Source organism: Notolepis coatsorum (assembly GCF_963971535.1).
Source record: "Notolepis coatsorum genome assembly, chromosome: 5".
Lineage (NCBI taxonomy): Eukaryota > Metazoa > Chordata > Actinopteri > Aulopiformes > Paralepididae > Notolepis > Notolepis coatsorum.
Window position 1 is genome coordinate 129,829,771 of NC_140169.1, and position 25,511 is coordinate 129,855,281.

The 25,511-nt window shown below is 45.6% G+C and overlaps 1 protein-coding gene across 3 annotated transcripts in view; it reads right to left on the minus strand.

The window, feature by feature from the left end:
* The window catches only part of asap2b (ArfGAP with SH3 domain, ankyrin repeat and PH domain 2b), a 57,512-nt gene that overhangs the window by 18,877 nt on the left and 13,124 nt on the right, over positions 1 to 25,511 (minus strand). For all 3 annotated transcript variants that reach the window (XM_084314979.1, XM_084314978.1, XM_084314977.1), the window contains exons 3-18: positions 22,952 to 23,091; positions 20,181 to 20,255; positions 18,872 to 18,921; positions 16,229 to 16,358; positions 15,855 to 15,940; positions 15,668 to 15,743; positions 15,311 to 15,397; positions 10,113 to 10,216; positions 8,561 to 8,630; positions 5,523 to 5,610; positions 5,308 to 5,356; positions 4,541 to 4,707; positions 3,143 to 3,276; positions 2,453 to 2,547; positions 817 to 1,006; positions 206 to 291 (exon numbers count right to left, since the gene is read on the minus strand). In XM_084314979.1, coding sequence (XP_084171105.1) covers positions 206 to 291; positions 817 to 1,006; positions 2,453 to 2,547; positions 3,143 to 3,276; positions 4,541 to 4,707; positions 5,308 to 5,356; positions 5,523 to 5,610; positions 8,561 to 8,630; positions 10,113 to 10,216; positions 15,311 to 15,397; positions 15,668 to 15,743; positions 15,855 to 15,940; positions 16,229 to 16,358; positions 18,872 to 18,921; positions 20,181 to 20,255; positions 22,952 to 23,091 — 1,627 coding nt within the window. The remainder of the gene's footprint in view (positions 1 to 205; positions 292 to 816; positions 1,007 to 2,452; positions 2,548 to 3,142; positions 3,277 to 4,540; positions 4,708 to 5,307; positions 5,357 to 5,522; positions 5,611 to 8,560; positions 8,631 to 10,112; positions 10,217 to 15,310; positions 15,398 to 15,667; positions 15,744 to 15,854; positions 15,941 to 16,228; positions 16,359 to 18,871; positions 18,922 to 20,180; positions 20,256 to 22,951; positions 23,092 to 25,511) is intronic.

The following is a 25,511-nucleotide window of genomic DNA, read 5'->3' on the forward strand; positions in this document are numbered from 1 at the left end:
CACAGTCACACAGTCACACACACACACACACACACACACACACACACACACACACACACACACACACACACACACACACACACACACACACACACACACACACACACACACACACACACACACACACACACACACACACACACACACACACACACACACACACACACACACACACACACACACACACACACACACACACACACACCTGTTCTGGGCTAGGAAGTCAACAATATGGAGGGAGTTTCGGTCCACCATCCTGACTGCCAGGTGAAGAGCCGTCTCGCCTGGTTCCTTTAAGAGCACATAATAAACATGTTAAAGCACCAGCCGGCTCCAAAGACACATCTTTCATTATTGTGTGTTCATCCCTGACAGTGGTGATGAAGTAACCAATCACATGACGACATTCCTCATTCTGCATACTAGATACTATCCTGGTTAAGGTCTTAGACAGGATAAGGTGTTTATAATGTCACGTAATGTCTGCATATGTGAGTAAACAGAATACTGTAATTGTAATATTACCATGGAAACGGAAAGCGCAGACCACAAAAGCCAGCAGCAAATAGGATAAGGATATGTGTTGGGCTATGCCGCCCTCTAGAGTTGTGTTTGAATGGTGCATCCCAGCAGACAGAGCTTTGCGTTTGTACTTCCTGGCATTCCGTACGTAGCAAATACACATCTACAAACACACACACACCTGCTGCTGCCTCTGTGTGACTATTGACTCAAAACAAGTGTCCCAGCGATATTAATATGCACGTAAACACATCCAATGACATACGTATGATCACAAATCGCCTGATGACCTACATGCTCATTGGGCAGTGAGAGGGTCTCCATGAGGTCCACACCCTCGGCGAAGACCTGGAAGAGTGAGAAGATGTCGCGGGTCCTCACGGACTCAGACAGGCACTGTAACCTGGACGCGGCGTCCGCATGCTGCTTCTGGGCGTAGCGCTTCTCCGTGTACTTCGCTGTGATGTAGTCTTTTCTCATCTGCCTGAGGGAGAGGAAATGGCACAGACTGTGTTACGAGGCACAGCTGAAAACCATCTAGAATCAGAATCTACGTTCTTGTCACATTGTATTGTCGTCCTTTTTACAGTATAGTGGAGTGCTGCTCCTCTGCCCAGCAGTACTGGGTTTAACAAATCATGTTAAACCCAGATTCGGCTCAAACAAGGGACTAAACACGTTTCGGAATTATGCCACATCAATGTGGAACGCCCTACCCAAAGCTGTAAAGGAATGTGAATCACTACCCACTTTCAAAACCACTCTCAAAGAACACCTACGGGAGACTGCAATTCGAAACTGGCCCCTGTAAATGTCCTAACCCAACCCCCTCCAATGTACAGTAAATGACCAAGTACGGTTTTGTCAATATTCCAATGTACAGTTTTGCTTGTACAGGTGTACAGTGTTCCCCACCCACCCCTCCTACCCAACCCCCCCCCCCCCCCCCCCACCCCACCCACCCAACCACCTCTAATGTACAGCCCCCCCCCCCCCCCCCCCCACTCACCCAACCCCACCCCACCTACCCAACCTCCTCCAATGTACAGTTTTTACGTCAAATGTATATACTCTCTTTTCTGGACTCTTTTTGTATCACAAACAGTACTGTATTTGCAAATCTGGTATGTCATAAATGTATAGATGTAGCAGTACTGTCTATCTGTATGTCATGTATGTCATATATGTCCTGATGAATTGAAAATGGGGGACCCTGATGTAAACAAGACGAAAGTCTTTCTCTGGTCTGCATCCCGTTAACAATTGTGTCTTGAGCTGTACTGTATTGTACCCATTCTGCAATCTGTTAATAAAGTTTTCAATCAATCAATCAAACCATCAACACAAGTGGTGCAAAAGAAGCAATAAAGCGATATCCTCCCACCACCTTCACCATAGGAAGAAGAATCTTCTATAGGCACGTGATTGTTTATTTTGTATCAAAAGATTATCTTTAGGATTTGTGTTGAGGTTAGAAGCTAATTTCAAACATTTTGTACCAAATTATTTTCAGAGGTAATTTTTCCTTCCCAAAACCACACTCAGCAGCTTTAAGATTAGATTAGATTAAAATCTATTGTCATTATACAGCACAAGTACAGTACCACGAAAAGAGTGCAAGTGTAACAGTAAAGTGCAATAGTAATATACAATGTACAGGTGATTAAACTGGGTATAAAAGATGCACATTAGTACTACTGAGTTTTTTTTTTTTTTTTTTTTTAACTTTTGTTTAACTCTTTGTGTCAATAAATAAATACAAATACAAAAAATACAAGACAATATGGTAGTAGTCATACTGGCCAGACAGGATAAGGTGTTCATATGCAATTTTCATATCCCAATTACCAATATTCCTATATAGATGGTTTCACTGGAATTTTGTTGCTAGGGAACAGTTTGTCAGTTATTGCATTGCCCTGTCACTCACATGTCACTGGAGGGACTGGGCTTGGTCACTTCCTGTGCAGGTAGGTCCGCCTCCATTATCTCATTGAATCCAGCATTCCCCACGTTCTTAGCCAGCTACGGGAAAGATGGAGAACAGATGAATTAATTTGTGGTAACAATACATCGATCCTAAGGTCGAATCGCATCGAATCAAATCGTGTTCAAATTAATATTGAATCGTTGCCTGAAGAATCGTAATCAAATTGAATCGTTGTGGGGTTAAATATTTACACCCCTATTATTGACCTATAGTCCATTCATGCTGAGTGAATCAGTTCCTCCAGGCACATTTGTGTATTCAAAATAGTTTGTGGAATTAACTGATAGAAAATGTATCGAATCAAATCACATCGCATCGAATCAAATCGTGGTCAAATGAAGAGATTTCATGATGCATTGAATCGTTGCCTGAAGAATCGTAACCGAATCGAATCGTTGTGGGGTCAAATATTTACACCCCTAATAATAATACATATAAATAAAAAATAATAAAGCTACCGTCACACCTACTGGTGGCAGAACAACTATAAATGATATGACTATACCTAGAAATATACACCGTCATATCTTATTATGATTGGTCAATTATCTTTAAAGTTATCAGAAGGAGACTTTATATTAACATAGAACCAACTATCCACTATTATAACCCCGGGCCTGTAATACTTACCAAGAGCTCGGACGTTCCCAGGACGTCCAGCTCAAGAGACTGTATCCTGGAGTAGTGGACGCCCATCTCCCTGTGGATCCCCGAGCACTCGATGCAGATCAGCACCCCGAGGTTCGTGGACAACCAGGTAGGACCTGAGGACAGAAAGGGAGACATTTCACGTCATTTCTGTGATTCACCCGCCTGCTGTTACACATGGAGTTTACTGCTACGGTACGCAACTTAGTTTGAAATCAGGTTATTGAAACCAAGTAATAGTGACTGCTCCAAGAAGTCAACACACTGTAAAGGCTATACAGGTTTCAATACAGCATCCAGTTCATATAATACTAACACGGTAGCCCTCTTTAAGGAACCTGTGCGATGGGCATGACAAATGATGACCCAAGAATGCAGTAAATGCTAAATAAAGTACAGTTAGTATGGGTATTCGGGTAAGGCTACATTCTGTGTCAGAGATTGATGAAATTACATTCAGCTGCAAGTAGACCTATATAAACTAGGAAACCAGCAGATTTACCCAATTTCCCCATTTGGAAGAACGAAGTTCCTCTTCTGATGTTATCTAGAGCTGCAGCCTTCGTTGTCAGGTAATCAGTCTACTTTCAGTAGATTATCGTTTCTTTATTTGTATGCTTTTCCCTGCTAAATGAGTTATTTTCTTTAAAAAAGAGAAACACCTCTTTGATAAGAACTAGGTCCTCCAGCATGATGCACAGTAGGAAACCTTTACATTTTTTTTTATCCACTTTTTCTCCCATTTTCTATATTTTCTCCCATCCCAATTTCGTATCATCCAATTCAACCCTCCCCTGTCACGAACGCTGTTTCTTGCCTCCCACAAGCCGGCTGCAATGTGGACTAAGTCATACATAGCACAAGTCCCCTCCGGTACTTGAGGTAACAGCAGTCACATCTTTTCACCTGCGCAGCTCGATCTCTCAGTGGCGAGGAGTAACGCGTGGGAGGCTCACGCTGCCCCCGACACTTCCTGATTCTACTGCGCAGGCGCACCAACCGACCTGTAGGAGTCGCTGTCCACAACGCCCGATCCCCACCCATCAGTTTCCCACCCCCTAATACGGCCAATGTGTATTAGTATGAACGACCAGCTAAACTGAAAGCAATGTGGAGCGCTGGGCTCGAACAGGCGAGCCCAGCGTCTCCGTCATTCGTGGCGAGCGCCTTGCCCACTACGCCACGTAGCCGCCCCGAAACCTTTACATTTTAACGTTTTAAACACAATTTGTAAATCAGTCAGACAGTTTTAAAACACAGTTTCATCAACTAATTGATTAATCAACAAAGTCGACTTAAGTATTTCTTTAGTCAAGGAAAGCCCTCATCTTATCTTATCAGGTACTGTTTCCCAGCATGCCATGCTTGCCGACCACTCACCGGGAGCTCCGCAGTCGCAGCAGACATCGTTTCCGCTCATCCTCTTCACCTCTCCTACGATGGCTTTGGTCAGCTCCTGGACGATGTTGTTCTCCCCTCCATCCCGGTTCCCTTTGAAGGCATTGTTCAGGGCCTCCTCCTTACTGTTCTGCAGCACTGAGATCCATCTGAAACCAAGGAACCCCCGTAAATCATTCTACAATGCGTTTACGTGCACATTCATATTCTGGATATTAGTTAAAGCTGCACCATGTAGTTCTTCTTTTTGTATGGGAACGGTCACCTCTAAAAAGGTCAAGTATAATATATCTTTAGTATTGAATATACCAAAATGTCACAACAGAAAAACTTGGTTGGAACATTGTTTGAAGCTAGAAATGATCTGTTTGGCTGTGGTGGTGCTCCTATCCTCCCACCACCTTCACCATAGGAAGAAGCATCTTCTATAGGCACACTGTTGGTCCACTTTGTATCAAAAGATTATCTTTAGGATTTGTGTTGAGGTTAGAAACTAAGCTCATTTTGGCATATCTCATATCCTTTTGGGTTTCTCATAGTCGAGCTATGAGCTCATCCTGGCCATTGTCAACACGGAATATGGCGCGTCCGTGCCCCCAACTCATAGACGGAATGCTCAGGTATCCCAAATCATATTGGAATATGAATGGGCGCACAAACACACAAATGTCAAACATGAAAAATGCATAGGGGCACACGCGTCGACCAGCTCCATTCCTTTATGGATACAGCCTGCATACAGTACTTACATCTGACACTCTGCCTCTTCCTCTGCTTGGAAGTGATACGTTCTGTCATCTGTGAAGAAAATAAAATAAAAAAGTAAAGACAGTTTACTAAGCAGAAGAGGTAGAAATTTGTAGGAAGATGAACTACCTGAATTTGCCTCCCAAGATAAAAATATAAACCTGAGATCAGAGAGCATCCAATCAGAGAGCATCCAATCAGAGAGTGCCCAACTTACGTGAAAACAGATCAAAGCTCTTTTTCTCGTCGGGATTTCGCTTCACTTGACAGGTTAAAAGGTTGAGCTTCGCCGGAGGCCTGTTAGCCTATGAGGATTGGAGAGATGATGATGTATGAGAGGAGAGAGACTGGACCGGAGTCTAAGTGACCTATCTCAAAGCCCGCCCTCTTTCCTTGATCCTCCAATCACGACTGTTGCTTCCCTCTGGGAAGGAGGATCAAGATGAGAGGGGTGGAGTTTGAGATACATCAGACCAATTACACAGAATTTTGACACGTCTCGATTTTGTTTGCACCATGCTCCTTTTGGGGGAAAACAACTCTGGGAATAAACAGGGATTAAATGGTGTGTGTTCATAAACTACAACTACAAAACACACGGATATGAATCACACTGAAGACCATTGTTGCCCAGAAAAAGTCATTACCTCTTAGGAGATAATAGTCACTTAGAGATTCAGAAGCGTAATATTAAATGTCCAGGTCACAGCGGTGTGCAGTGTTGGAATGTAATTGCTTGACTTAACATGATGCACTAACAAAAACTTTTCAAACAACGTAAGCACTCTGATAACAGTTTTTACACGGGCCAAATACAATGGTGGTCAATAGGAACAGTGTCTGTGTTTTCCCCAAAAGTAGGCGTGACTGCAAAAAAATCCAAAGTACCCGGATGTGCCGGTCTAACGTATAGGTCAATACTGAAACGGATGAAATGTATTTGATTGCATCAAAAGATCTGCTGGCAGTCCATTCTCTGTTCATCAGCCTTTGATACTTTGTCACGACTGAAACACAATGGAAAATAAAATGGAGAATGTTGAGTCAATTTTGATCAAATTCCTTGTGAATCACATTTGACAACACCACAAATAATTTTGTCTAAACGTTGAATATGGTGATCGTCTGCTTTGGATAGAAAGTTGAAGTCGATTCTTAATATATGTAATTATTCAAATGGGATACCGGGGGAAATCCCAGCATAAAACACATTGTGAGTAAATAAAAACATACGTGGCGTTAGAAAGCCGCCAGGGTGTGGCACAGCTAGGCTAAGAAACAATGGACTTAGTGTAGAAAGTTGACAGTATCCTGGTTCGATGCCATTACTCCCCCCTCCCCCCCTACACCACACAGCATAAAACACCTACAACCTCTTTTGCCAGTTTGGACAGCAAGGAAGAGGTGTAATGGTGCATTCGGTTGGTCACCATTCAACTTGGAAATGTACCATGTGACCAAATGGTAAATACGAGACGATGGCAGTCAGACGCAAGGCAGCAGATCCAGCCGATTATTATTATTCTTTTTTTAAAGATGAACCTTTCTTTCTTGATGCAGGTGGTTTGAGCGCTTTTGTTTTAGGAATCCCAGCATGTCAACATCATATTTCTTTTTCTTTTTTTTTTTCTCCATTTTTCCTTTGATTTTCTCCCATCCCAATGTTAGTCGTTATGCCAATTCCCAGTCCCCTTCCTGGTCGCTGCGCACTTACCCCCCACAGTCGGTCTGGGAGAGTGGAGGCTATCACGTGCTTCCTCCGACACACTTCCAGCCAATCAACCGCTTCTTTTCACCTGGCAGCGCGGATATTCTCTGAGAGGGCGTAGCGTGTGGGAGGATCACACTATCCCACTCAGGTCCTATCCGCGCTTAGCAGGCGCCCCGACCGAACTGTAGGAGTCGCTGTTTACAACGACCCGGACCCACCCCGCCAGCTTCTCCCACCCTCTAATACAGCCAATTGTATTAGTGTGAACGGCCAGCCAAGCTGGTGACAACCCTGGAGCTGTGAGCTGGATTCGAACAGGCGAATCCTAGCGTCTCCGGGGCTGGTGACGAACGCAATCTCCGCTACGCCACCTAACCGCCCTGTCAACATCATATTTCTGATGATGTCTCATGATACTCCATGTTCATAATAATAAAGTATATATACAAAAGGTGAAGAGGTCGGTGAAATGTCACAACTCGTAAACTGTGGTCTCATGGAGCCTGAGTTCCACCACTGGTATTATTTACCATTTGGTCGGCCGCTCGAGTGCAACTTCCTGGTGGTAAAAACTCCGAAATTTCCGACTTTACGAGGACCGACTGAACGCACGAGGAGAATGCTGGGTACTGCTTACTGCATTGAGGGACCAGGCTAGGAAGACGGAATGACATCAATCCAGGAAGCCACAATTTTTATGCATAAAGCCCTTTTCAGACAAAGTCCAGATAGTGTTGTGTATCCTGCGGTGAATTAAGTTGCGACGCACTCATAGCCTCAATTCAACAACTCGATCTATTTGTAAAACACAAATGGTAAATGGCTGCATTCATTTAGCGCTTATATCCAAAGACGATTACACATTGTTCCTCACATTTGACCCATTCACTCACACATTCACACACCGATGGCGGAGGCAACCATGCAAGGTGCCAACCTGCTCATCGGGAGCAATTAGGGGTTAAGTGTCTTGCTCAAGGACACTTCAACACGCTGCCCCAGGAGGAGCGGGAATCGAACTGGGAACCTCCGGATTACCAGACGACTGCTCTACCTCCCGAACCACTGTCTCCCCCACACAACATCGGTTTGTGTTTTATAAATAGATAAAAGTATGGTAGCATTGAGGCAAACGAGCGCGGCAACTCGGGGGGTGATGTTCTTCTGTACTAGCGGCTAGGAACTCTCTCCAGGGTGACTATAAACCCTGCAATAGTTTGTGTATGTCAAAGAACAAAGTCATGAATCTGATTTCAAATTCAAATGGTTCCTCTTCCCACCCTTCTCTCTGTCATCCTTTTCCTTATGCTCTTCCTTCTCTTCCATTGTCTCTTCCTCTGCCGCTTGCTGTTTGGCTCTTCGTGTAAAAACTTCAAAATCACACACACAAAAAAATAAAATAAACGTGCTTCTTCCAGAACTTATTTCACGGAGACGACAAATCCAAGAGAGGGGAGGAGCTGGAGACGTGGGACATGCGGGACGTTCAGACAGAGAGGAGAGCACCTCATGCAATAGGAGGAGGAGGCGACCCGCTCTCTTACCGTGCCGTGATGGATGGTCAGGAAGCCGTTCTTCACCGAGCACTTCCTTTTCTGCCACACTTTCCTTAATCTGAGAACGAGACAGCGGTGACAAGGCTTTCAGAACATTCTAAGAAGATGAAGAAGAATATTATTTTATTGTCAATGTACACAAGGCAATTTAAATCTCTCTTTTTCGCATTTCCCTCCTAGTTACACGTACACACAGTTTCCCCACACATATGCATTTCATCAGAGAGGTCAGAGCGTAGGGTCGCCCGCAGTGCAGTGCAGTTATGGGGTTCAGTGTCTTGCTCAAGGGCGCTTAGGCAGAGATGGTGGGCACCGTAGATGTAATATACCAGCCACCCTTCAGTCACCCGCTCACAGATGGAATACACCCTCCTGTCAGTGGCGGGGATCGAACCGGAGACCTTTCGGTTACTGGCAGGCCTCTAAGGCCATGCTGCCTCCCCATGCTTAAATGTTTGTAACTGCTGTCATACAGATGTTTTACATGATTATAGCCACTTTCCTATAGATCAGGGGTGTCCAAACCTTATGACATGGAGGGCCAAAACGTTAACATGGGTGGTGGGCTGTGGACACTGATAATGACCTTAGTAATAATCTAATTCGTTTAAAGATCCCTCCTCAAATGATAGTTATGGTAATGCTTATAATTACCATATAATACAAATGAGAATGATGGATTTCTTATGCAAGCTTTCAACAAGGAGGAGAAAAAAAATCAAACACATTAATATTGTCATCTAATATCCCTCTTTATGAAGACAAAACACTTGCATGGAATTTCTCCTCAAAGTAAATTCATCACATGTTTTTTTTCAAATGGCAAACATCTGCTGCTCTGAAGTAAATGCAACCATAACTATGAAGAGGTTTCAAGAGCCATTGACCCGCCTTCTCTTCCTGCAGGTTTCGACAAGTTAAATGTAAGACTTTTTAAGACCACTTTGAAGGAAAATTACTATGAAAGAAGTAATTCTATATTAATTGTTGGGGGGAACTGATAGGCTTAGTAGTAATAGTAGTTACCATACTGCTTACTTTGCAGCCCGGACGTTTCCCCCAAACACATTTAAACAGAGAAGTTATCGCAACATAGAAGTAACTTCCTAATTCAATACATTTTTAAGATCATATTTAAGACCTTTTTTAAGACTTTTTAAGGCCTAAAATAATTTTTCTCCTCCAGGTTTATTCACCCAGGGAAGATGAGCATGTATGATCTTTTTCAGTAACGGCCTGCAACACATTCATACAGCTGCACACATTCACACCTAGGAGCTGCCCAGTACAGCCACCGTACTCTACCGTTAGCCACTAAGAAGCTCCAATGGAGAAGTTAGTGACTTGCTCAAGGGCACGCCAGCAGCCGTTGATAAGGTAGGGGACGGAGTTCATCATTCACTTCCTCCACACAGAATTTCCCAGTCGGTTTTTTTGGGGGGGGGGGGGGGGGTTCAAACTGGCGACCTTCCAGCCGCGAGTCTGCTTCTGTTAACCTTAAGGTTATCACTCATATACAAGCAAAGCTCTGGCTACTTACCCCTCGCTTTTCTTGGAGAGCATTCCGGAGCGTTCTGTGCCATGAGCCTTGTTTCCCTGAAGCTGGTGGAGACTGTACCCTGCATTCTGTTTGGCCGGGGAGTCCTACAGAGAGAGAACAGAGAGAGAACAGAGAGAGAAAGAGAGAGAGAACAGAGAGAAAGAGAGAGAACAGAGAGAGAAAGAGAGAGAGAACAGAGAGAGAACAGAGAGAGAAAGAGAGAGAACAGAGAGAGAAAGAGAGCATCTGTATCACTTCCCACAGTTCAAACCTACCAATCCACTGCTATATACTAGCAGGAGAACAGTATCTGGTTTTATCAGTTAATGCAAGTAAGCCTTAAAGATACAGTACAATGGAAATCTTGTTTTTTTCAAATCTTGTTTCCATTTTGTTTTTGCTGTTGTGAAAATTATGACTAAAGCCCTGGTGATATCTGATGATATCTATCCCTATCAACAGAATTTCAGATATCCAGTCTGCTTCCTCTGAGATATTGTTTAATACACACACGGGTTACTCTGATTGGCCCATCAGTCACATCAAGCTGCTCTGATTGGCCGATCAGTCACATCTAGCTGCTCTGATTGGCCCATCAGTCACATCTAGCTGAGTGAGAGGACTCAAGAGGAGACGAGGAGAATCTACATAGTGTGTAGTGAACAGAAGGCCACGCCCCCTCAGCCTACAGAGAGTTGGCTGTGCTCAGAGAGGGTGACCTCGCTCTCAGTTATATCAAAACAAATTATATTTCTGGGGGAAAGAAACTATAGTTGTGACATTAACTGTCCACAATAAGCAATTTATGACATCATTACAAAACATCATTGTACTGTATCTTTAATAACGTGCCTCTCTGGAATCTGAACGGGGGAATGGACAGAGAAAACAGTGCATTCTAATGGGATTAAAGTGTCGGGTGTCAGGCCCTTATGAACTGGTCAGGCGAGCATGGAATTCCCAGACCAAACAAAGGGGCTTGATTCCCTGAGAGGCAAACGGTCACCGAACCAACTTGAATGTCCAAAATTATAAATATTAAGAGCTCAGTCAATCAACTACAGAATGACATTTCTCCATTTCCATTTAACATTTTTGGTGGTGGGGCTAACCGCTGGTTAACATTTGGATCACTGATTGGGCCTTTAACTCATGATACTCCGTGTCCATAATAAAGCATGTTTGCACCACAAAAGATGAAGGGTCAGTGATATATACAGTACGTCTACAACTCATAACCTATTATTATCCTATAACCTAGTTATATGAATACTGGCTGAGCGTCTCGCTCTTCGCCATTATGAGATATCTCTTATCTCCTAGCACCTAATGTGCTCACGAACAAACAAATGCACTCACATGCACGTGACCAGGCCACGCCCCCGCGTCCTACTATATGACGCCGGACATGGTCACACTCTACCTTCCTCAGAAAGATTTCCAACACTGAAAACCCAACCAAGGGACCTCAGGGCGCTAAGAGCGAGATACTCGGCCAGTATTCATATAACTAGGTTATAGGATAACCTTTCGTTATATTATCATACTGGCCAATCGTGTCTCGCTCTTCGCCATTATGAGATATGGGGCAGAGCAGACGCGTGGCCCGACAAGTGTACCCCCTGAGGGCCCGTAAGCCCCAACCAGGGAGGAGGGGAGTCCCGTCCACCCGCCCGTCCTAACGAAGGGGGGGAGGCAGTCAACTCCACCAAAATGCGAAAAAGGGGGAACCAGACACCCCTGAAAAACGCACAGCACAGGCGGGACCACGTGTGACACAGCACCCCGTGGCACACACCCACACACACCTGCTAGCCCACCAAATGGTGGGACGCAGGAGAGGTCCCAGACCTCAGAACCGCCTGGGAGACAGAACCCCCAGTCACGTCCACGAGGTAAAACCTAACGAAGGGACCCGGGGAGGACCAGAAGGCCGCAGCACAGATGTCCTCCACCGCCTGCCGCCCGGTGCAGACGGGGGGAGCGCACTCCTCCCTGTCTGACAATATACGACGCTGACGTCGTGTTGTCTGTCCTGACCAAAACATGCTTGCCCACCACAAGGTGGCCGAGCCATTTGAAGACCAGAAGGACTGCCTTCAATTCCAACACATTGAATGTAGCGCAGACCGGGCAGCATGGTCTTGCCAGCTGCCCCCTACTGCGTTGGCCCGACACGTCCCCCCCCCCCCATCCCATGAGGGAGGCGTTGGTGAAGACCATGACGTGTGACAGCCTGCTGCCCACGGGGACCCCGCTGGTGAGGGCACCAGGCCCTCCCCAGAGGACGAGGTCCCCCAGTACTGACATGGGAACCTTCAGCCGCTTCCACATGTCTCTCACCGGGTCCATTTCCATACTGGAAAAAACCACCTCTGTATCCTCCTCATGAAGAGGAGGCCAAGAGGGATCACAGCAGCAGGCGCATCACGGACAGCACCGTGAGGCCTAGCCAGCAACTGGGTGTCAGCCCCTGTCCCCATGAGAAGCAAAACGTGGGGCCGCTTGTGCTTCACTGAAGGCACGCGGCCCGTAGCCAAAGGGAACAAATCAGAGCCCGTATCCCGCTGGTGTTGGGGGGAGGGAGTGACCGGAGAGCGAGCTAGACACAGCTAGACGGCGACGGTTTTTTAGGGCGTGCTCATCTAATGTAGCCGATCCCTCGGCCGCCAAGGCTGTCGGCCTTGTGATCACCTGTTGTCTTTGTGTCCTGGGTACCTCAGGCGGGGGAAACATGGCCGCTGGTCGGGGGCCTCGCCACAGCCGCTGGCGAGGCCGCGCCCTCACCTCTGGCTGCGCGGTGTGATGCGGTGTGGGGCCTAAGTCAAATACCGCCCGCGCTCCCGCGGAAGACCAAAGTCCCTCTGCGGAGAGGGGAGCCCTGACGAGGGAAAAACCTTCTCTCCTCCTCAAGGGGAGACTGTTCCAACCAAGATGTCTGTGAACAAGCGTTGACAGCATCCTAGCCCTCCCTGCGGTTATAGCTTGCGGCTAGGTCAAAAGCTGAATAACCTCAAAACCTTGCGCGATGTTTTGACGTCGGCTGGCCCTAAGGCCCCACCACCCGACACCATTTTTGACAGAAAAAACAGCAATTTGAACAATGTTGCCAGTCGCTGCTAATTCTATACCGCGGCGGTATAGGCTTTAACAGCCCACCAGCCACCTGCCGGGCCGACTCGCCTCATGGCGTCGGCCGGGCGGGACACCGTTCCACCGTGTCAGAGGCAAAGGACTGATGCCACCTGCTTCACAAGCACGGAACACCAGTGGTGGCTGCAGACCAAAATCTACTACTAGTGAAGCACTGCCTCACTAGTAGGCATGCAGCAACCTCCACTGTGGTGTGCACCCATGAAGGGGTAAATTAATAAATGAACGAAAACTCCACTAACACACTGCAGAATGGGCTAGCCCATACACACAATTGTTAAGGGGATGCAGACCAGAGAAAAACACCAGTCCCGTCCACACAATTCATAGATTCACAAAAAGCACACCAGCCCTGAGCCTCAGCCCATCCACCCATGTAAATGGTAAACAAGCCCCTGTTAAACCCCCAACATTAGACACCGATTGACCGTCAGCATGAATGGTTAAGAGGAGGGAAGACCTTTTAGTAAAGACAGCCCTCGGCGGGGAACAAGGAACGGCGTCCTAGCATTGTAGCATTAGCATTAGCCGCACGCTCTAGGATAGCTGGGAAAACACCCAAAACAGAGTCATGATGACCATGTTTTCCCAAATATCCTGCCCCTCGCGTCAACACATCACTCGGCTGTCTCACGGGACAACGAGCAGTATTACTCATGCTAGTATCAATGCCTGACAACGCAGGCCTTACCTGTGCACGACTTAGCTCGACTGCTAACTGTCGCGCGACGTCCCTCAGTCCGCTGTCACGAGACGAGGAAAACCCAGGACAGGCCCGTTGCGCTGTTTAGGATGTGCCGAGAAGATTCCAGGGGCTGGTGACCTTCTGGCGAAAACCCAACATTGTGTAATTTCTCCCTGCGTTTCATAACAGCTAGTTCACGGAGTGCACTGCTAATTCCGTGTTGGAAACAAAAAAGAGGAAGGTAGAGTGTGACCATGTCCGGCGTCATATAGTAGGACACGGGGGCGTGGCCTGGTCATGTGCATGTGAGTGCATTTGTTTGTTCGTGAGCACATTAGGTGCTAGGAGATAAGAGATATCTCATAATGGCGAAGAGCGAGACGCGATTGGCCAGTATGATAATATAAACTCAGGTATCAAGTAACTTGCCCAGGTTACCACTGGCATTCACTTGGTTGGCCATTCGAATGCCACTTCCTGGTGGTAATAAACTTGTAAATGTCCAACTTTACGAGTTGACGAGGACTTGCCCCTCTTGAGTGCACTATATCCGAGCGTTAAAATGCGTGACTAATTTGTGTGGAGGATTGGACAATGACATCTTTCATCTCCATTGACCATATTCCCACGGTGGCCATTTTGGTCTTATGGTATGGTATGGTATGGTAATGGTATGGTTTATTCTTTTTTTTTTATCCACTTTTTCTCCCATTTTTCTATATTTTCTCACATCCCAATTTCGTATCATCCAATTCAACCCTCCCCTGTCACGGACACTGTTTCTTGCCTCCCACAAGCCGGCTGCAATGTGGACTAAGTCATACATAGCACAAGTCCCCTCCGGTACTTGAGGTAACAGCAGTCGCATTTTTTCACCTGCGCAGCTCGATCTCTCAGTGGCGAGGAGTAACGCGTGGGAGGCTCACGCTGCCCCCGACACTTCCTGATTCTGCTGCGCAGGCGCACCAACCGACCTGTAGGAGTCGCTGTCCACAACGCCCGATCCCCACCCATCAGTTTCCCACACCCTAATACGGCCAATGTGTATTAGTACGGACGACCAGCTAAACTGAAAGCAAATGTGGAGCGCTGGGCTCGAACAGACGAGCCCAGCGTCTCCAGCATTTCGTGGCGAGCGCCTTGGTATGGTTTATTCTTAATCCCAGAGGGGAAACATGGTTTGCCACCAGAGAGAGTACAAATACACAAACAAGAAACAATAACATACAGTACAAGTTACATAACACAAGTCATGCTCAGGTGGGAAGAGGGTCGAAAGGAACCCAACCTGAGCATGATATAAGAGCAAAATGGTCACTGTGTGAATATGGTCAATAGCGTGCAAAGTGAGCTTCCTCACCTCCTTCTGCTCAGACTGCAAAGAGGACTTGAGGACATCTCTGAGTTGAGTCAGTTGTTTCCGCTCCCCATCCTGTGTCTGTTTAATCTGACGGCAAACAGAAAGAGAAATGAAAGGGCGCCCGGGGACAGAGACACACCAGGGACACATCAGGGATATCAACAGCAAAACAATATTCCTATTAGTCGCTGATCACATTAGACTTTGAAATGAAAGTCCGTGTATCTATACAGCTTAGAGCTGAGGAAACATGAGGAGTTTACACTCAACACTGAGTCAACATTTCCTGTAAAAGCCTGACCAAGTACTTTGGACATGCAGTGAATGTGTCAAACAAGAAAGAAGAAGGGTGGTTACTGTGGTCAGGTCTGTTGCCAGTTTCTCTATGGAGGGCTTCAGATTCTCCACCGTCTTCAGTCCGTCCTGGAAGAAGCTGAGAAGAGAAGAGAAGGAAACGTTGGTGTTGGTAATGTATGTCTTTTGGATCCAGGTGCAAGATGAACTTGTGACAAACAAACAAAGAGAAAGAGAGAGAGTAACCTACTTGCATTGGGCGTGGAAATACTTGATGAGGCTCTGAAGAAAGTCAACCCCCTTCTTGACTTTGATTTCATTCACTTTTAGAAGATACTAGAGAGAGAGACAGATAAAGCCCATGGTCACTGGCATTAAGGGTCTAATCGACACCACCTCCTTCACAGAGTCCGAGTTGCTTTGATTTCTTACATGTTACACGTGGTTCTTGGTATCGGGATTCTAGTATCTCTGGTGATACCGATACCCTGCTATAGCCGCGTATTGGACCGATATCCGATACCATTGTCGGTATCTGTGCCTCCCTAGCTTGAACCGCTGATAATGAACCAACGCAAAACTCCTGATGGTAACAAATGAGAGGGATAGGGGTGAATCTCTCACCTCGCACATCTGCAACTGGAACAGTCGCCTCTCCTTCTCCATCTCCTCTGCGATCTCCCCTCCGCTGAACTCCGTACGGATCATCCCGTGCTGTTTGGCGTGCTCCCTCTTCTCCTTCTCCAGTTTAGCTCTGCGGTCAAGAGGAGTGTTAACGGTAGGGAGGCACCGATACCGATACAGATACAGATATGGGTCTGATACCGGGCTAAAATGGATTATGAGAATGGAATGGCTAAGAATGGAATCGAAGAATTTCCCAGATACTAAAATCCGATACCAAGAAGCATGTCTAACATGCTAGAAATCAAAGCAAGGTGACTTGATTTGCTGCATTTATGACATGTTAACTCTCTCTAATGGAGAAAAATGTATTATATCTCAATATTTCTTGTCCAATGAACCCCCCAAAAGTCTATACTGTTAAAAGTAATTATACATTAAAAGTAATGGATCGGATCGGATCTATATCGGCCGATACCCCAAGCCCAGGTATCGGTATCAGGACTGAAAATGTCGGATGGCTGCCTCCCTAGTTAACGGCATAGAGATGGGAGAGTCCTGACCATGCGATGCCATTTGAGTCAGACCATCTCCTTCTATAAACACAATGCGTAAAGTTCCCTTTTCCAACCAAACGAACCAGGGAAACAGTGTGGTATTCTTGGTAGAAAACGAAACAGAGTTATGATACCGCATCGGGGATCGACTGTGTGGCTGTAAACTACTCGCTCCATTAATGAGGTCGATTTTAATCTCTTTGGTTAGAAATTAACAGCATCATGAAAGGCTTTATGAAAAGCAACAGTTAAGGGGATTATGAAAAGCAATGGTTGGTTGTACTAACACTTACGCATAATCTGTTTAAGACAAAATCCCAAGTATAATTTGTTAATTTCAAACTAGTTTGTTTCATAGTGTGCGTGCGTGGCCTGTGTAACGTTGCTTCTTTTACTTCACACTCTAATAGATACTGTATTAAGAACTAATAAGAACTCTTAACTCAATGCTCATTCACATTCATCCAAACAATATGTACTGCAGATATGTGCACAAGGCATTAGTCTTCCGTCAACTAGGAAAATCATTGACCCAGCCTTCACTCAGTGAAGAGGGAGTGCTGTTAACTTATCAAATAAGTTTAAAAGGGAATTCCACTCTGGGTTTTCTACAGGGTAAAACAAGGTTAACACCCAGCGCTGTACATATCGTCAGTCCTACACTACTGCACATGCTCCAGCCTTCGGCTTTACAAAGGACTGAGGTGAACAAGGGCCTGGCGTCAGACAATGCCAGGCAGAGGTTGACACTCCTGCCAAACACACAAGCAGGCGAGGGGCTGAGGGTTTACTTCTGGTTACTCTGTTACCCAGCAGGAGAGAATGGGAAGCTGATTGAGAGAGAGAGACGAGCGAGGTATCAGAAAATCTAAATGACACGCCCATTATAGTTCTTCGAAAATTGAGGTTCATTAAGGACATATAGCTCTACACAAATTATTAGCACCTTCCGCTGGCGATGTGTCTGAGGCTAGAGATGGCTTTGGCCACATAGAGATGAATGAATCAGTTACGCCTCAATCTGGTAGACAGGTTTAATTGCTTTGTGGTCGAATTTTCCTTTAAAAATGCTTTACTCGACTTTTGCACTGAATTCAAATAGGTATACCGTCTCAATCAAGTGGCCGCGTCCTCAAAGAACAGTGTACACTGCTTCTCAGTTAGGAGTCAAAGAATCCGTGAAGGAGTGCCTCTGCGCTCTTCTTTGTGTAATAATGTGTCAGAACTGAACACGTTCACATTCCTCCCTGTGGTCCGTCTGCCGGATCAGCTGTTTTATGAACAGAGTTTGACGTTTTAGCTGCCTCCTTTGTTTCCCCTTTTCTATGGGTCGTTAAGCTGAATAGACACATGTTCAGAATCTTACATGCCAACGTAATGCAAAACTACCCCTTGACCCCGTGCTCGCCTTGTGCTTAAATCCCCAATCCAGGTTTATATTAGGACCATATAGTATTATTAGTATATATAATAATACTAATAATGATAAAAAATGAATGAATACAAATAATAATAAAAAATACTTTTAACACTTTCTTAATCCATCGAAAATCTGAACATATAGTTCTATTTTACTCCAATATTTACAAGCATTACCATTGTAAACAAACTTTTACAAGAGCTCAATCATTCAACTAGAGAATGTAAACATGTCTCCATTCCTATTTGTGTTGTGTTTTTGCTGGTAAATGGTAAATGGCTGCTTTTTTATATAGCGCTTTTATCCAAAGCGCTTTACAATTAGTTACTTACATATTACCCATTCACACACCGACGGCGGAAGCAACCATGCAAGGTGCCAACCTGCTCATCGGGAGCAATTAGGGGTTAAGTGTCTTGCTCAAGGACACAACGACATGCTGCCCAGGAGGAGCGGGAATCGAACCGGGAACCTCCGGATTGCCAGACGACTGCTCTACCTCCTGAGCCACTGTCGCTGGTGGTGGGGTTACCCATTTGTTGACATTTGGATAATGGATTGGGCCTTTAAGCTATAATGGTTAACTTCAGACTTAACCAGTGGTGGCCTGGGTCAGAAAGGACTATATCAGTGGGTCCAGCAGGAGACGAAGAAAGCAGCTCTTACAGTTTCGCTTCGTAATCCTTCCAGGCTTTATCAAACGGCTTTTTCAGATCCTGTGGAAGCGGAAAAGACAGACATGAAGATAATATAGTTACACTCTGACAAGATCCAGTCAAATAAATGGCTGGAGGTTTTTCAACCGTATTAAATTCATGATTTACAGCAACATGTGGACTTTGCTCTCTGAGTCATTTAGAAACTATTCCAGACACGTGTCGAGTGTGCTCCTTGTGGAATGGGAAACGCCTACAGTATTAAAGGTCACATATTATTCTCCTTTTCAACAAGTTAATAATATATGTCTTTGACGTTTTTTTGTTGTTGCTGAAGATACCACTCAGATGAAGCATTCTAGCAGCCTCTATACCCCTTTGTATCAGCCCTGTTCTGTGTCTGTAGCTTTAATGCAAATGAGCTGCAGCTCCCCAACACCGTGAACTCACGAGATTCAGCTTAAACTGTCAAACTAGGGTTGTCTTATTGAACAGTTTGAATGTTAGTAGGCCCACCAGAGACCCAAATATATACACACAGGGACTGGAAAGGCGAAATGTCCCACAATATTTTACATTTAAAAGGAGCTATAGATAACATTCAGCCACTAGATGTCACACTAGAGCACCAACATGTCAGTTATCCAATCGGGTGCATTCCACGTGGGGGAATGGGAAGTAAGGAGGGGATACATGTAAACAACAACATTCATTTTGGATCCGCCAACATTTCTTAAATTATTACATTCAATTATCAATATATTTTTGGGGGGGAAAGCTATCATTTTATTCCGCACCTTCCCTTTTTTTTGTATCCACTTTTTCTGCCCATTTTCTATTTTTCTCCCATCCCAATTTCGTATTATCCAATTCTTCCCTCCCCTGTCTTGAACGTTGCTAGACTATGCCTCCCACTGGTCGGCTGTAGTGAGGACAGAAGCCTTGCATCATGTGTCCCCTCCAGTACACGAGGAGGCAGCCTGTCGCATCTTTTCACCGCAGCAGCTCGACCTGTAGGAGTCGCTGTCCACAACGTCCGATCCCCACCCATCAGCTTCCCACCCCCTAATACTGCCAATTGTATTAGTATGAACGACCAGCCAAGCTGATAGCAATGCGGAGAGCTGGGCTCGAACCCAGCGTCTCCTGCATTGGTGGTGAGCGCCTTGCCCACTGCACCACCTAGCCGCCCTATTCCGCACCTTTCTAAAAGCTCTGTGGATGTATCTTTTTTATTTCTAATACATGTTCACCCTACATAAAGATTCTATCTATAGCACCTTTAAATAAAGTGAAACCCACTCAAATATAGAACATACCCCTTTGACTCCTTTCAGGTCTCCTTTCAGTAGACTGTCTATGGGGAAGGTTATGATGTTATTCATGTTCTGCAACTGAAAGCGAGAGGAGAGGACAGAGTGTGATGTTGTTACCGACACACAGCTATGAACCACAACAACACGTCAAAAATCACACGGCACTCCAGTTGATGACGAGGTGTGGAAACCTCACTCACACTCTGATGAAGATAACCCTTAACGCAAAAGAGCTAAATATGAGCGTTGGATGAGTTCAAGAGAGGAGAAGACGGTGGAGGTGAGTGGTTGAAGCTAGGCCTGGGCGATATGGAGGGCCGACAGAGCAGTCGTCTGGTAATCCTGAGGTTCCCGGTTCGATTCCAGCTCCTCCCGGGCAGCGTGTCGAAATGTCCTTGAGCAAGACACTTAACACCTAATTGCTCCTGATGAGCAGGTTGGCACCTTGCATGGTTGCCTCCGCCATCGGTGTGTGAATGTGCGAGTGAATGGGTGAATGTGAGGAACAAATTGTGAAGCACTTTGGATAAAAGCGCTATATAAAATGCACAATTTACCATTTACCATGGACAAAATATATCACAATATCTTTTCGTAGTTTTGACAGTGTAACAGTATTTGATGGTATTTTATTTTCCAGTACAAATTACAATGTGATATAAAAAAGGTTTTAATGTCATCATCGTATAATACAATTGGAATGGTCTATATACTTTTTTTATACTGCTTCAAGGAATGTATATTTTGTTACTATGTTCATATTGTGGAAGACGGTATAGTAAACATTCAAACATTTGCATGGTGATGGTCCGTGATGGTCTACCGCCCAAATTAAGAATTACAATATGTTATTTCCACGGCCTAGGAAAGTTCAATATTTGTGAACATGAGCTACTCTCCTAAAGCCAGAAACCAGAGAAGTAAGACTCAACCCTGTGATGTCATCAGGTATAAAGTCTGAAGCCGCTCCATTGACAATGAATAGGTGGATGGTATAGGTGTCATCTATATACTAGGGCTGACCCCTATTAGTCGAATAGTCGACTAATCGATCGAAAGGAGCCGTAGTCGACTGCCAACCGCTCAGTCGAATACAAAGAAAAATAAGAAATTATCATTAAAAAAAATAAAATAAAAATGTATCATTCTTTCCAAAAGAAAAGAGGCCTAGAAGCGTGGCTGACGCTAATGGCACGCATACCAGCGAGGCTAACTGCCTAAGAAAACAGGCACAGAGGCACTGAAAGAGGATTTCACCCATCTAATGAACACACTAGACTAGACAAATATCAAGATGTATCCATCAGTGGACCAATTGCATGCTTTTGCAGAGGACAAGGAGCCTTCAGTCGACTCCTTCAGACATTAAGCACCCAGCCCAAATGGAATGATACAAAAAATATATATATATATATATATATATATATATATATATATATATATAATATATATTATACTTTTTTCTTTTCTTTTTTGTCATAGTCGACTATCGGCTCATTTCGGCCAATCATAGTCGACTATCCAAATCCTTAGTCGGGGACAGCCCTACTATATACCATCTTTCCTAATCCATTGTCTATAGAGCAGCTTCAGACTTTATACCTGATGACATCACATATGAGATTTATAATTTTTGTAGTTGGGCGAGGGTTGTTCATGTTCACTAATATTTTTGGACCGTCTTAGGCGATAGGAATAACAGGTAAACTATGAATTATTAAATAGGACATACTCCCCCATTCATAGTAGAATCTGTGATGTCGTTGAACAGCGACCGCTAAGCAAAAGAGCCCCACTTGGTATTGCGCTTTATTTACATTTGTTGTTTTGGTCTGACGTGTGGGTTGGAGTTAGTTTAGTAACTTATTATAGAGTGAATACCTCCACACCTCTCTTGGCAGAGCCTGAGGTGTGGCCAGCAATAGCAGCACCTCTCATATATATACCCACTGAACTCCCAACTCACACATCAGACCAAAACTACAAACGTAAACAAAGCGAAATACCAAGTAGAGCTCTTTTGCATAGAGGTCGCTGTTTAACTGCATTACAGATTTCTACCTTTGATATTCGGTACACCTCCAGCCCAATAAGTCCATTTGTAATATTTCAGGACCGCCTATGTGTTTGCAGTTGTAAAGTCAATCCAATTCAGTTGAATTGTGAATGTGACACATCATCATCATCATACACACATATTCACTATTCTATTGAACACAAATGGACTACATTTATAAAGCGCTTTACAACTTATGACCCACAACTTCACTCACACATTCACACAGCGCTCAAGGACACTTCGACACGCTGCCAGGAGGAGCCAGAATCGAGCCAAGGAGACCTTCCGATTGCCAGACGACCGCTCGACCCCCTGAGCCACTGCCGCCCCACACAACACCCCGCCTTCCCATCTTTAGATAATGAGGTTGAAAACAGTGGTCGTCTGATATGTCACTTGGGCCGATATTGTCAGTCTTTCCCTCGGTGCACAGGGACTGCCGCCATGGGCTATGTATGTATGAAAAATTGTGGTCACTCACTCAGTCATGGACGAATTGGTGAGTTCAACAACTTTGTGTTGTAGTTTATCAGATGCAATATATATATATCTGCTTTATATCGGCTGCCCTGCTCTCTAAATTTCGGTATTGAAAAACCTATATCGGTCGACCACCAGTTGGAAAACATTGTTAATCTGAAAACTTAAAATAAGAGTTACAGTATATGGTTCTTTGTCTCCAGTATTGAATTATGGACGGCCTGTAGATTCTTACCAGGTTCTTGAAGAGGGCTGTGAGCTCTTTGGTGAAGGCAGAGAACGTGACGAAGGCTGAACCCACCTCAGGGTTTTCTCTACAATTGTCCCCAAACTTCTCCATGGACTGGACGTACTGCTCCTCATTCTCAACATGGGCTGCATGGTGACGGGACACAAACACTTGCTATGACTTTTTCAGGACCCCTTTCAGATGTATATATATTTTGGAATGTTCTCAGAATTATATATTATAAAATTCCAAATGTATTTCCCATCAACAATTGCATTAGCTCAACATTGTAATTCAAGAAGACTCACAACACTGTATCAGATCCCAATATTTGTCTTATGTTATGTATTAAAGGTCTACAACCTCTAAGCCCTCGTGGGCTCTTCATCAGGTAAAGAAGACTGGTTAGAGGGCTGGTTAGAGGGCTGGTTAGAGGACTGGTTAGAGGGCTGGTTAGAGGGCTGGTTAGAGGACTGGTTAGAGAGCTGGTTAGAGGGCTGGTTAGAGAGCTGGTTAGAGGACTGGTTAGAGAGCTGGTTAGAGGGCTGGTTAGAGGGCTGGTTAGAGGGCTGGTTAGAGGACTGGTTAGAGGGCTGGTTAGAGGGCTGGTTAGAGAGCTGGTTAGAGGACTGGTTAGAGGGCTGGTTAGAGGGCTGGTTAGAGGACTGGTTAGAGAGCTGGTTAGAGGGCTGGTTAGAGGGCTGGTTAGAGGGCTGGTTAGAGGGCTGGTTAGAGGGCTGGTTAGAGGGCTGGTTAGAGGACTGGTTAGAGAGCTGGTTAGAGGACTGGTTAGAGGGCTGGTTAGAGGGCTGGTTAGAGAGCTGGTTAGAGGACTGGTTAGAGGGCTGGTTAGAGGGCTGGTTAGAGGACTGGTTAGAGAGCTGGTTAGAGGGCTGGTTAGAGGGCTGGTTAGAGGGCTGGTTAGAGGGCTGGTTAAAGGGCTGGTTAGAGGGCTGGTTAGAGAGCTGGTTAGAGGACTGGTTAGAGGGCTGGTTAGATAGCTGGTTAGAGAGCTGGTTAGAGGACTGGTTAGAGGGCTGGTTAGAGAGCTGGTTAGAGGACTGGTTAGAGGACTGGTTAGAGAGCTGGTTAGAGAGCTGGTTAGAGGACTGGTTAGAGAGCTGGTTAGAGAGCTGGTTAGAGGGCTGGTTAGAGGGCTGGTTAGAGGACTGGTTAGAGGGCTGGTTAGAGAGCTGGTTAAAGGGCTGGTTAGAGAGCTGGTTAGAGAGCTGGTTAGAGAGCTGGTTAGAGGACTGGTTAGAGAGCTGGTTAGAGGGCTGGTTAGAGAGCTGGTTAGAGGGCTGGTTAGAGGACTGGTTAAAGGGCTGGTTAGAGAGCTGGTTAGAGGGCTGGTTAGAGAGCTGGTTAGAGAGCTGGTTAGAGAGCTGGTTAGAGGACTGGTTAGAGAGCTGGTTAGAGGGCTGGTTAGAGGGCTGGTTAGAGAGCTGGTTAAAGGGCTGGTTAGAGAGCTGGTTAGAGGACTGGTTAGAGAGCTGGTTAGAGAGCTGGTTAGAGGACTGGTTAGAGAGCTGGTTAGAGAGCTGGTTAGAGGACTGGTTAGAGAGCTGGTTAGAGAGCTGGTTAGAGAGCTGGTTAGAGGACTGGTTAGAGGGCTGGTTAGAGCTGGTTAGAGGACTGGTTAAAGGGCTGGTTAGAGGGCTGGTTAGAGAGCTGGTTAGAGGGCTGGTTAGAGAGCTGGTTAGAGGGCTGGTTAGAGGGCTGGTTAGAGGACTGGTTAGAGGACTGGTTAGAGAGCTGGTTAGAGGACTGGTTAGAGAGCTGGTTAGAGAGCTGGTTAGAGGGCTGGTTAGAGGACTGGTTAGAGAGCTGGTTAGAGAGCTGGTTAGAGGGCTGGTTAGAGAGCTGGTTAGAGAGCTGGTTAGAGGACTGGTTAGAGGACTGGTTAGAGGGCTGGTTAGAGGACTGGTTAGAGGGCTGGTTAGAGAGCTGGTTAGAGAGCTGGTTAGAGGACTGGTTAGAGGGCTGGTTAGAGGGCTGGTTAGAGGACTGGTTAGAGGGCTGGTTAGAGGACTGGTTAGAGAGCTGGTTAGAGAGCTGGTTAGAGAGCTGGTTAGAGGACTGGTTAGAGAGCTGGTTAGAGGACTGGTTAGAGGACTGGTTAGAGAGCTGGTTAGAGGACTGGTTAGAGAGCTGGTTAGAGGACTGGTTAGAGAGCTGGTTAGAGGACTGGTTAGAGGACTGGTTAGAGAGCTGGTTAGAGGACTGGTTAGAGAGCTGGTTAGAGAGCTGGTTAGAGGACTGGTTAGAGGACTGGTTAGAGAGCTGGTTAGAGGACTGGTTAGAGAGCTGGTTAGAGAGCTGGTTAGAGGACTGGTTAGAGGACTGGTTAAAGGGCTGGTTAGAGGACTGGTTAGAGGGCTGGTTAGAGGACTGGTTAGAGGGCTGGTTAGAGGGCTGGTTAGAGGGCTGGTTAGAGAGCTGGTTAGAGGGCTGGTTAGAGGGCTGGTTAGAGAGCTGGTTAGAGGGCTGGTTAGAGGGCTGGTTAGAGGGCTGGTTAGAGGGCTGGTTAAAGGGCTGGTTAGAGGGCTGGTTAGAGAGCTGGTTA